Source organism: Lampetra fluviatilis, chromosome 48, assembly GCF_964198595.1.
Source record: "Lampetra fluviatilis chromosome 48, kcLamFluv1.1, whole genome shotgun sequence".
NCBI lineage: Eukaryota > Metazoa > Chordata > Hyperoartia > Petromyzontiformes > Petromyzontidae > Lampetra > Lampetra fluviatilis.
In genome coordinates, this window is record NC_136322.1 from 8,459,676 (window position 1) to 8,472,878 (window position 13,203).

General features: G+C 45.4%; 1 protein-coding gene across 1 annotated transcript in view; it reads right to left on the minus strand.

Annotated features, from left to right (window-relative positions):
- Positions 1 to 13,203, minus strand: part of LOC144948245 (receptor-type tyrosine-protein phosphatase beta-like) — a 111,708-nt gene that overhangs the window by 18,554 nt on the left and 79,951 nt on the right. The window contains exons 14-16 of the mRNA XM_078877669.1: positions 7,418 to 7,762; positions 2,997 to 3,146; positions 1,744 to 1,951 (exon numbers count right to left, since the gene is read on the minus strand). Coding sequence (XP_078733795.1) covers positions 1,744 to 1,951; positions 2,997 to 3,146; positions 7,418 to 7,762 — 703 coding nt within the window. The remainder of the gene's footprint in view (positions 1 to 1,743; positions 1,952 to 2,996; positions 3,147 to 7,417; positions 7,763 to 13,203) is intronic.

Below are 13,203 nucleotides of genomic sequence, written 5' to 3' on the forward strand. Positions count from 1 at the left end.
TGTAGTGTAAAATAGTATATAGTGTCGTGTATAACAGTGTATAGTGTAGTGTATCGGATGAACGTTGATATTTATAAAGGGCACGGGGTGACCAATGAGATCTGAATTGGTCTGTAATAAGGTAGGGTACTGATAAGGAGTTGACAGGTATGGGCTTCAACCCCTTTCCTGGCGATCAAGTCTGCAGTCGCCACGCATCATGCTTTTGGTAAAACATGCAAACGAACATGCTATGACATTACAGTAGAATCCCCTCCTCTTAATGACGCCAATTGGTTTCCACAAAGCCTGGTCGTTAAGTGATTTTGTCATTAAGCGACTATAGAAAATGCACGTTAGAGGGTTAAAAAAGTTTCTTTATAATATTTAAACAATGTATTTGTAAAAATAACCAACAATATTATACACACATTTTAACACGTAAGATTCCGCGACCAATATCATCCTGAATAGAGGTTTTTTTGGGTTAGATCATGTAAATAAATAAATGTGTCATTAAAACCCGCCACCACCCGACACAGCCAACTAGTAAGGGTAGTCACACCCAGTGGCGGCTCCTGCAAAATCTCTCAGGGGGGGCAAATGTCTGGATGATTGATAAGGATAAGGTCCACCCATGCAATGGATAAATTAACAGCTTAAGCATGTAAAGGCAACTTCACTTCTTTAATATTAATGAAAAATAAAGTGACTCTTACAATACATCTTGTTTGTTTCTATACTCACTATTATTACAATCCACTCAGTTTATTTTATTAAAGATTCCACTAGGTGGCGACAAATAATATTGTTGACTGAAACGTGCTTACGTATGATGACGTAAGCACGTATGATGACGTAAGCACGTTAGTGCGAGCCCTCCCGGAAGCCATAGAGAATGAATTGCAGCGCCCGCCGTTCGAAAAAAAACATCTTTGAATGTAAGTCTATGGGAACACTCTGGGCGATTCTCAGCCGGAGTGAAATCGCCCAAAAAGAGGCGGTACTCCACAGAATGTGACATGACGCTGATTGGACTATATCCAGAGGCACAGTAACGGCTCGCGTGACTCTGTGGTTGAATGAGATTGGTGGTGCGTCGCCCAATCGCCCTAATGAAGAAACCGCCCCTGGTCACACCGGTGTGTTGGAGAGCCAAGCCACAACATTTACAATCTGAGTACGACGTTTCGCCAGTAATTACACCCAGCTTCATTAATGCATTAATTCATATTTACTGCACCTACAACAGCCCATCGTTAGAGGGGAAATGGCCGGTAAGAGAACACATTGGGCTCTATAAAGGCACTAAACTACACTATACAAAACACAGCTATACACTACACTACTATACACTACTATACACTGCTATACACTACACTGCTATACACTACAATACTATACACTACACATTGGGCTCTATGGAGGCCCGTTCTTAAGCGATCAGTCGTTAACAGGGGGTGCTCGTTAACAGGGGTTCTACTGAAAACGCGTTGAAAGCGATTATACTACACCAGAGACAGCCTCCTTCATGGCCTAGTGCAACGAGCGCGATGGCCTTACAACAACGCCGCCGTATATATTCGCTCGGCAACTGGAAGCCAATGCAGCTCGGCGAGCAACCGGACGGACACCAACGGTGTCGGACGGTGCAGTAGCCCCGTCACCACGCGTGGCCTCACGGAGCACCAACGACAAAGGGATGTGTAAAAATATATATATGTATCGTGATAACGACAAGAAGAGCTTTCTCAGACAACGCACCTGTACTTCGTGTTTGGCATCAGGGCACCATCGACAAAGCCGCCGTTGGTGGCGCCGGTGCCGACTTTGACCGGCACGATGGCGCTCAGGCTTTTGCACTCGGCGGGGTAGACGCGGTCGTCCACCTGGTACACCTTCGTTGAGCCGCTCTTGTATTCCGAATACTTGCTCAGCGGCGATATATTCTCGGGCTTGTCGGTGGTCGTCTCTGCAAGCGAAGGGACGCGTCAGCCATCCGGTGTGGCGAGGTGGGGATTTATTTTACGGGACCCTTCTTTTTTTTTTTGCTTACCAGTATCCGAAATAAAGAATACGTGTTTGCCCTTTGCTGGCAATAAAGTAACCAGCTCAACCCGAGCTATAAGTGCTCCGACGCTTGCATTGCCTTTGTGATTAATGTTCGCCTTTTGGCGATGTTCTCTGGTCGAACGCCGGTGCGGAGACAAGGCCGGGAAGAAAGCTGCTGCTGTCTCTGGTGTAGGCCGATCAGTTTCCAAGGCAATGCATCAAACATTATCAGAGCCATGTTTGTTTGCACGTTTTGCCACAAGTACTTTGTGTGGGTAATGCAGACGTGACGCCATGCAATAGGTATCTGTTTGGTGTTTGAATACCTTAACACCTGCAGTTGTATTGAGGTCTGAGATTTGTCAAATTTCCCGTGGTTGCCCCATAAAATATACAAACAGCAATACAGAACGTCCTCCATTTACATTTCTCCTATCAATATTAAACGTTTACCATTCTTACAATATCCGTTCCGACGACACATGTACGCGTACATCGTCAAAACTAAACAGGAAGAAAAACATAAAGATAACTTTAACGGTACCGAGGCTCCCCCCAGGGCAGGGCACGTGGCACATTTTTGACGCCGGCTATCATACAGTGGCAGCGGTAGCGTGGCTACACTTCTCTGCGGTGAGTAACGACGCCTTGAAAAACAACGGCGCTTGCTACTAGACCTCTCTAAGTGAGATGAACCACAAGTCGCTTGCACGTTCCAAGATTCAAAGGTGAACGGATTTGTCTCCAGGTCTTCGGGTTTTTATCTCCAAATTTAGAATCAACTTGACGCGTTTCGAGTAATTTGGCCACTATACATTTCCACCTGATGACGACGACATCGGCCACGTCGTCTAGCCATCATTTGTGGCCAGGCCGCTTCTGAAAGAGAGCTACACAGCTCGGTGGGCGTTACCTGCTAAAATAGAACATAGCTTCATTAGTTATCGTCTTTCCTGCCCACGTACCCGCGGACTCCTTGACGATGACCGTGAAGTACTTGAGGTCGCCGTTGGTGGTGGCGAACCAGCTGCAGCTGAAGGACAAGGTCAGGCTGTTCGAGGTCACTGTGTTCGGCACCGAGTCGACCTTCACCGACTCCGGAATGGCTGGCGGAGCTGCATGCGGCCACAGCGGTCAGACACATACGCACAAAGACAAAGATCCCCCGTGTAGCCTTAACAGACTGTTGGAGCAAGTGACGTTATCGAGTACCAGCACCGATGAAGGCCAGCACTGTGGCACACAAGGGGGTGGGTGGGCAGCACCAAGCCCGCCCGCATTTGTCTCCCGTCGTGTGGCAATGTTTAAGAAACCACCCCAGGTACTCGTTTGAGGCCGAGTCGATCTAGGGGAGGCCCAGAAGCGATTCAGGTAAGTGCCACTCGGTTGCTGGTGCTCGTGAGCTGGGAATCGAAGCTCGGGTCGCCGGGTTCGCATCGCGGCACGATGACCGCTCCCACTACCGCTCCTCACACACGCACATCCACCGGATAAACGGGTGAGGTCATAGGGTCACGCTTCAACCCCGCGAGCACTTTGCCCGTGCCCACCGCTTTTGCAGGAACGTCACAGACTCGACGTAGCTCTGGAGAGCCCCCTCTACGAGGGCACTTTGGTTGACTCTCCGATGTAGGTCTTGGGGGGAAAATAAGTGGGAGTGTGCCCACGCTGCTATAGTATTTCCAACGTGATGATAATGATTAAGTGGCTGCGTTGCGCCATCATTTGTGAATGCCAGGTCGCGTCTGAAAAATAAGCTAATAGCTCAGTGGGCTTTGCCTGCTAAATATATATGTGTGTTTTTAGAGATTTGCTTACCTTCCCTTTAACTTTGCACTCCTATCGCGTTTGTGTGTATTGTGTTTGTTGTTGTAACGTTCTGACCCTGTGCCCCGACTGGGCATCTGTGACAAAAGAGCATTGTAGCTGATCGGATTCCTCCCGCAGTCTAACAAACACATTCCTCCTGCGGAGGGAGCTGGTAGGAACGTTGGGTTGCTCGGTCAATGGCCAGGGTCAACGGCGGCCTGGTGTATTCCGCAAATATGCCCGACTGTGAGGGCAGGCACAAGCCGGCGTGAGTAGGTTAATCGTTGAGTTTTATAAGGACACCACGGGGTGACCAGCCCCTCCCCACCTAGCCCCACCCCTCCCACCCCCCACCCACCGCCACCCCACCCACCGCCACCCTCCCCACCCAGCCCCACCCAGCCCCTCCCCACCCAGACCCACCCCAACCAGCACCTCCCCACCCTCCCCTCCCCACCCAGCCCCACCCAGCCCCTACCTGCACGACGGACGGACAGACACAATAATCCCCTGTGGGCTGGTGTAACCTGGCGGTTCCTACCAGTAACATTCAGATTCTGATGAGGCCACCACAAGCGACCTGCCAATCGACTGTGGTGTACGCGTTTAGCCTGGTGGGTGGGTGTGTGTGGGGATGGCAATGGTGGACTTCAGAATCAAAAGCCGCTGATTAAACTGCTGTGCCAGGAAAGTGAATAGAACCAAGCCATCCCTGGACTTTGGGCACCAGTCTGCTGACCATCGCACCCATGTGGCAATGTCCCATGCACATTGCAGCGGTAGGTACAAGAGGTAAAAAATTTGAACTGAACCATTTTTTATGTTACCAGGTAAGAACCACTGAAAGCTGCATAGCTCTTTTATCAGAAGCGACCTGGCGATCACACAAAGGATCATCACGTGGACATTTATAGCAGCCAAATACTCTAAAACGCATGTTTTCTAAATGTTGAGGAGGGAAAAGCCGGAGGACCCGGAGAAAAATCCACGCGGCCACGGGGAGAACATGCAAATATATACAGGCATCAGGGTCGCGATCGAACCGACGACCTCCCTATACGAAGTGAGGTAAGTTTAGCACGTAGGCTTTCGCGACCAATGTTATTCATAATCAACGTTTTTGGGTTTAGATCGCGTTATTTATAAATGTGTCGTAACCCTCCACCACCCGACACGGCCAATCAGTAAAAATGCGTCACGTTGACAAAAGACAAATAGTTCACTGCTTTAGCCCACCGGTGTGTTGAAGCCACAACATTTACAATTTGAGTACGACGTTTCGCTGGTAATTGCATCCAGCATCATCGGGCAAAAGCAGTGAACTATTTGTCTTTTGTCAACGTGACACATTTTTACTGATTGGCCGTGTCGGGTGGTGGAGGGTTACGAAACATTTATAAATAACGCGATCTAAACCCAAAAACGTTGATTATGAAGTGAGGTAAGTTAACATCTCGCCAGAACATCTAAATTACGATACGTAAGCTTTCACGATCATTGTTGCGATCCGTAATTAGTTGTTTGGGTTTTGATCGTGTAGATTGTGCAGTTTGTGACTTGCTGATCCCCGTGCCCCCTACTAGACATTGGTGAAAAAGAGCTGCATGGCTCATCGGATTCCTCCAGTCTAAGTAAAGGTTCTGATTCTGAGGTATAACTGGCATATAAGAAACGAAACAGGAAGATTTTTACCACAAATCTGGCCATCGCCTGACGAAGCTAGTTGTAATTACTGGCGAAACGTCGGACTCGGATTGTAACTGTTGTGGATTTGCTCTCCAGCACACCGGTGTGCTGTACTAGTGACGAATTGGTACGTTTTATTTACGTGACAAACACTACTTATTGGCTGTGTCGGGTGGTGGCGGGTTTAACGACACATTTATATTTACACGACCTAACCCAAAAATATGCATATTATTAACTGGCATATTTGTCCACGCGATGACTCGATCTCTGTGGCCGGGTCGGTTGGAGGAGGGGGGCATATCTCTTGATTGGCATTGCACCCACACGACCTAAAACCCGAAGAACGAATCGCTATCTTCTTGGTTCTTTCGGTAAAGGCACGTAGAAGGGAAATATTAAAATAATAAAAATAAAACAGGTGAAGAAACAGAGCTGTCGGAAAGACAGCTCTGTTTCTTCAGCTGGGTACGGCTGCTCGTGTTGTGGCCGAAACGTCGTGAGAATTTTTTATTTTATTATGTTTTATTTTTATTATTTTATTATTTCCCTTCTACGTGACTTTACCGAAAGAACCAAGAAGATGAATCCCTGCAGTCACGAAAGCTTTCAATCAAAACGAATCGCTAGTTGCACCATTTAGTTGAGAGATGCACGCGCACACGAAGAAGTTTGTAGAGTCAGTTCTCCCGTAAACGCCGCGCGTTGTTTTCGTAACGCCAATTGGAGACACCGCAATGAGCGCGTTGGGGGAGGGGGACACATTTGTCTACAACGCGGGTGCAAATTGGATGCAACACGATCGAGCGAACGGAACCACGTCGTGCGCGCGAGTAGGAACAAGTGATCGTAACGGCTGCCCCGGCATAGCGTCGTCATTGTCATCGCGCAAGGCGTCGGGATGCTGCTGGATGCTTCTAGACGCTACCCACGTGCTTTGATCTTGGTTCGGCCTGCGTCTCGCATAGCACGTGTTGTGCTTTACCCCCTATATTATACATTGTTTATTACGAGTTCATGAAGGGGCTGTCTTCGCCAAGCAAACGTTTTTAATAAATATAATAGTGAAGCTGAGGTGATTTCTTACAAAAACATATTTTTTTTATATTAATTGCACATTGATCTACGATCAGACCGTTTAACAACTCCAAAAATGTGGTATTTTTCCAACAACAAACGAATATAAAAAGTGTTGACAATCTTAATCAAATTATTATTTTTAAAGACGTACCCATCAAAAATCACTCAATTAAAAGATTCCGTTCTTTTTTGTATTTGCAAGAACTAAAAGTAATTAACGTAATAGTCTACTAGGGGAATCGCTCCTATCTTTAAGCGTTTTCTAATTATTCAGACGTGAACATCATAAAATGCAGATTTATTTTTTTGCTTAAAACTGCTTGAATCCGAAATATCTTAAACGAAAAAACAGAAATCTTATATTTTGAACGGTTTCTGAATGCCACCACGTGCACAAATGTGTGTTTTCTGGGGCACTTGCAATCGAGATTTGGGGGCCTTAAAATTACACATCTCGGATTTTCAGAGTTCGCCCTGTTGTTGTGTCCTAAAAGCTACCCGTGAACCAAATTTCAGCTTTCTACCTTGTCAGGAAGTACCCTAGAGGTGTTTAAGACGTACACAGTTTCTGATTAAGGTCTTTAGGTATATAGACAACGCGATTTTTCCATAATGCGGTTGTTCTTCAGGAACACAACTACTACCGCATTGTAGGAGAACAGACTGTACGTTATTTGTTTGCCATATTTACGCCGGCAGGGGGGCAAAAAGTATACTGACAGATGTTACAAAGAGACTTCGCTGCACTAGATTCCTCTACTCACACAGATTACTGCATGTGCATTTGCGACAGATGGACGCATTCACTCACCGGTCACGTCAGTATATGCGGTGGAATTTTTGATTGGACTTTGCAGAGATCCAGCAATGACCGCGATGCTGACCGTGTAACGAGTGTTCGGCTTCAGTTGTTCAATTGTGGTGAACGTTTTATTGGTTGTTGTGCTCGACAGTACTTTTCTCATTGGTTGCTTATCAGGAGATGTGCTTATAGAGGAGCCTTTGTCATTGAAAATGCTGATGTTTTGCACCGAAGCAGAGTCATTAAACACCCACAATGAAATATCCGTAAATACACCAATGTGGAGAGACCAATTGCAGTAAATATTCGTCGAGGTATTCTGGAAGCATTTAAATTCATTGACAGGTGCTGGATCTGTAAAAGGATAGAGAATATATAACCATGATGATCAACATTGTACAATAAACAAAAATGGCACTGCTATGCTCACAGTCGTCATCAAATATATTCCCAAAAATATTAACTGCTCTGAAGTTCAGTGAATATTATACTTGCAGAATCATATACTTTATCAGATTAACTCCAGGATGTAACCCTGGGCCCTTGTCTTTGATATCTTCGGGACATATGTTTCAGGCTCTTGCATGATGTTACATGAGATATTTCACATCTTATTACATCAACAACACATTTATTTTGAGCCATCCAGCCACCAAAATAAAATAAGTCATGAAAACAGACATGTGCTAAGACTATGACTCACCTGTAGAGAACACTGATGAAAAAGTGACCAATTTGTTCGGGGGTCAGACACGGAGCTGACGTCGCCAAAATCTTGGGATATAATCCGGCGTTTCAGCCACACGTGATTTAACCTGATTCTTAACCCCTTCCGATGACGTAAAACTGATGACGTACACACCTACATCAGTAAACATGTACGTCATCAAAACTCATGACGTACGCACTATGCCATCAGTTTTTACGTCATCAGAAGGGGAAAGGGTACGTACGTGTGTACATCATCAGTGATGTAATAACTGATGGCGAACGTCTGTAAGCCATCAGTGTGTACGTCATCCGTTTTTTTTCTTTCCAATTCCGCATACGTCATAGGAATGAACCGGAAGAATAAACGAAAGTAAAATACATTTATGCTCTACACAGGGCCACGCGGGAGGGCGTGCAGCACAGTTTGGCGCCGGCTATCATAGAGTTGTGGAAGTCGTGTCGCTGAGGTTCTCTGTGGTAACAATACCTTTCAAAACAACGGCGCTGCTACTACGCCTCTCTCAATAAAATTAACACCCAGCCACTTGCGTGTACCGAGATTCGGCGGTGAATGGGACACCCCACAACCTGCAACTTGGCAGATATCTCGGAACGGGAGAAGGGCTAAAGTTGCCAAGCTGATGGCTTTCCACCAAAATTGCAGTCAACCAAATGGGAATTAAAAATATTAGTTTGACTGTCACGAAACTCCCATTGTGTAAAGAAAAAAAAGGATATTCCAAGTAAAAATGTGTTGTTAATCCGTTTCGAGGCAGACAGGGATCGCACTGGTTTCGTGAAGGAAACACGAATTTGGCTTGATGATACCTTTCCCGAAATACCAAACCTCTAGACCAGTGGTTCTAAAGCGTTTTTGGTACACTCGCCTCCAATAAAGATCACAGACCAAGAAGGCCACAACGAGAATGGATTGTATCTCCACATTTCGAGTAAACACACTGCTAGTCAGGCATTTGTCTCATGCTGTGGATGTTGGGGGTGTTTTATTTTCATTCGCTGCAATCTGGTGTTGATCTTGTTCCCTGAACACATTCACAATGTGTGCGGAGAAAGTGGAATGAAAGAAGGCAAAAGAGTCAGATGACTACAGCTGGTGAGATGGGGAGGTTAAATAAAAAAAATTCAGAAACCACGATGACAGCAAAAGCTCTCTTACCTGGAACTTTACCTTATCTTATATTTTTATAGCACCTTTATCCAAGGCGTTTTACAAGGGTTGTAAGTGGTACAATTAGGGTAGCTAAAGGTGATATGGTGAATAGGATGGGTATGGGGAGGGAGATTAGCGGGTACGGGAATTGCGGGGGTACCTAGGGATGGAGGGAAGGATTGGCCAGGGAGAGGAGGTGGGGGGTCTTGAGGGAGGAGCAGAAACTCGACAGGGAGGGTGCTTCTTGCTTCATGTGGAGGGGAAGTGTGTTTCGGTGCAAGGGGGCAAGAAAGGAGGTGCGGAAACGTTGATTTTATTTACTTACTTATTTTATACCTACGTGACTTTACCGAAAGAACCAAAGAGTATGGTGATTGTGCACAAGGAGAAGGGGGTAACGGTTAGGGGTAGGAGAGATTGAGAACAGAGAATGAGGAATGCTCTATTAACCGGCTTCCGTCATATAGACGCCAATGAAAATCTTCCATCACGCATCTGGAAACATTTCGACAGCCATCTGGCATCTTGCATGTGATTATGGTGGAGCTGTGGTTTACGGGAGCTTCAGAATGCGGCAGCCTGTACATACAGTACTGTACTAGGCCATAATTATAATATATATTGGGGAACACACATCCCCCCAATTTTCAAATATGCTCAAAATGCCCCCCCCCCATATACTGCTATAAAATAGATTTGTGTTTATATTATTGTGGTTATGGTTGTACTTTATTACTCCCTAATCTCTGCCATTACATACAATGAAACAAGAAAAGGTAAAAAAGAAAAAACAGAGCAATGTAATACAATACACTACTAGACATCATTGTAAAAAATACGTAAAAAGTCCATGCTATGTGTTAGTGAATTTTTTAAATATTTTAGGCAGGAAATTAGTTTTCAAATTTAGATTTTTTTCTGGGGGGGACCCCCGGACCCCCAGACCCCCTGGAAGATTTGGTCCCCCCCAATGTTGACTCCATGGCTACGGCCTTGCTACTGTATACTGTAGTATATGTAGTGGATTAACGCGCGCCAAGGGAGGAAATTGTAAACACGTTTGGGTTATGGACAGTGGGGTCGCATCAGGACAAGCAGGTGTTGCTGGGGGACAACGGCCGGGGAGAGACGGCTAGTTAGGTAATTATGGGATGCAGGACAGTGATTGGCCGGTTGTTGTCCAGGACAAGGTGGCGCCAGTAAGTCTGGGGATGGGAGCAGGTGGCGGCGGGGGCCGCGGGGCATCGGGGGGACGCCGGTTAATTAATTGGAATTAATAAGGACGGGGATAAATACGGGAGCGTGAGAGTGAGACGGAGAGTTGTGCTGGGAGCTGGACGGAGACGGTCAGAGCAGAAGAAGATATGAGGAATAGAATAGGGTAGCAGTGGAGCAGGAGAAGAGATGAGAGAAAGGATAGGCTAGCAGTGGAATGGGAACAGAGAAGACACGAGACGAGAAATGGTCGGAGTGAGACGGAGAAGCCGAGAGAGAGCGACAGTCGGAGTGAGACGGAGACGCGAGAGAGAGACAGTCGGAGTGAGACGGAGAATCCGAGGGAGAGCGAGACGGTCGAAGCTGAGACAGGCGAAGCAGAGAGGAGAGTCGGGGCAGAAAGAGACGGAGAGAGAGAGAGGGAGGGAACGGAGCGAGCGAGACCAGCAGAGCGCGGCGAGCGAACGGAGAACGCGCTAAAGTCTTGGTTGTGGACTGTGCTGAGTTTGATTAAATAAAGTGACGATGGAAAAATAAGAAGTTGTCCGCGTAAAGTTCAGCACTACATATGTATACAGTAGTATACATACTGCTGTATAATACTGTGTCTCTCTATGTGTGTCTCTGTGTGTCTCTATTTGCTTGTGTGTATGTCTATGTTTCCTCCATTGTCTGTGTTTTGTCTCTCAAATTTAGCAATCTTTGCAAGAACGTAATCAACCAGGTAGGGTGTTGACTGCTGTGTTAGCCGACTCTTTGTGTTGTATTGCATTACATTTCTAAGTTTACTAGGTTTGTTTTCTCATTCATTCACACCTGATGATGGTTGCTTGTGTTGCAATCGAAACGTCGTATTCTATTATTATTTAATTTATTTCTACGTGACTTTACCGATAGAACCAAAGAGACTCATTCCTGCAGTCATGAAAGCTTCTAATCTAGTTTGTATACTGTACTCTTAACGGCTGCCAATGCTTCTCTCCAATCAACTTAAAATGCTCTACAACTGACTGGTGACTCCCTCTGTTAAAAAGAGTATGTTATTTCTCATCTCATCGTTAAAATGGAGGCGTACTTTATTTCTTGAAATTTTATGTACTTGGTAAATTTGGTGAACCATAAGTATAAGTCTCAGATAACCGGCATATTTGATTTCACCAGCACCCTCCGTTCCCCATGTATGCTGGATAACAGAACTTTTGCTGTACAGTGAGAACCTCTCTTGTTATCTGTCGATAACCCCTGTTATAACCCCTGCTATCGACAAATCACTTAACGATGACCCTCCATAGAGCCCAATGTGTTCGCTTACTGACCATTCACCCGGTTAACGACCGGCTTAGAGACGAGCACTAGACGGTCAATTTCAGCCAATCGGCGAGCTCCAAAGTGGACTGGCCAGGCCTCGGCCAATCAGTGACGTCCATTCGTAAGCGTTGGGGAATTGTTTACGTGCGGTGTCTGCTGCACTTTAAAGTGGACACATCTACTCGATTAACGACTAAATCACTTGACGACCGGTTTCGTGGAACCAGTTAGCGTCATTACGATGGGTTCTACTACACTAGACAAGAACAATGACTAACACAGGAATAGACGTGAATGGGGGAGGCCTTGACAAGATACGGACAGTCAAAGGCTGACAGCAAGAATACATTTGGCAATCTGAGCTGACCGATTAAAGGCATCAATAACGAGTGCAGCACGACAGAAATGTAATGAAATCTTAGTATAATGGATGTAAAAGGTATGTAGGTGTGGTACTTACAGGTTCTGTTTGAGACTATGTCTGACTCTTGGGAGTTGTTCCCGCTGTAAGCTATTACAGATGCACTGTAATTCATGCCTTGAGACAGATTACTAAAACTTGTAGCAAAAGATGACACGTTAGGGTAATTAACAAATGATGTATTGTAATTTGTTTCGGTTTCATTTAAGTAGACAGTGTACTTGTCAACATCTGAAGTCGGCGCTACCCATGAGACCGTCAGGACTGGAGAGATGATGTTGCTATCGATGGTGATGTTGACCTTTGGAGGCACTACAACGGCAAAAACAATCATTGACGCAGACTCATTTCAAGGGCAACATATCCAATGGACTATGGCTACAAAAGTAGTGTACGACACACGAGACGCAACCGTTAGAATTTCTGTGATGTGGACTTTCATTTCACTCCTTGGACATCCAGAATCAGAATATTCGATTTAAACAGGAAGCAGGAATCCGTAGAGCTAGGACGCTCTTTATTCACATGTATTCGTGAGTTCTTTTTTTATTAACACTTATTTTACAAATGAACTAAATCCTTCAACAACGTCAGAAAATATCTTCAGCCTTCCAAATCCAGGAAACGTCTGATTTCCACCTCTGCTTTACAATTATGGTGGACTCAAAGTATACTGTAATCATTTATTAATTTCTATTAAATTATAAACGTGTTGTTAATGACTATGGAGTAATCAATCAAACAAGCTCGTGTGATGTGTAATTATAATACAAAATTGATCACATCATTATCTTAATTACACGCTGGATATTCCCAATAACCGGAAAAGGTCAGAGCCTCAATGAGTCTCGCTTTGAGAGATTATAATGAAGCTTAGCATTCCTCCATAAGGGACTCAATGTTTATATCAGAATTGTGTCGAGCCGCATTGCATGCGCAGTCTAGAATGTAGGCTTTGTCCACCAATAT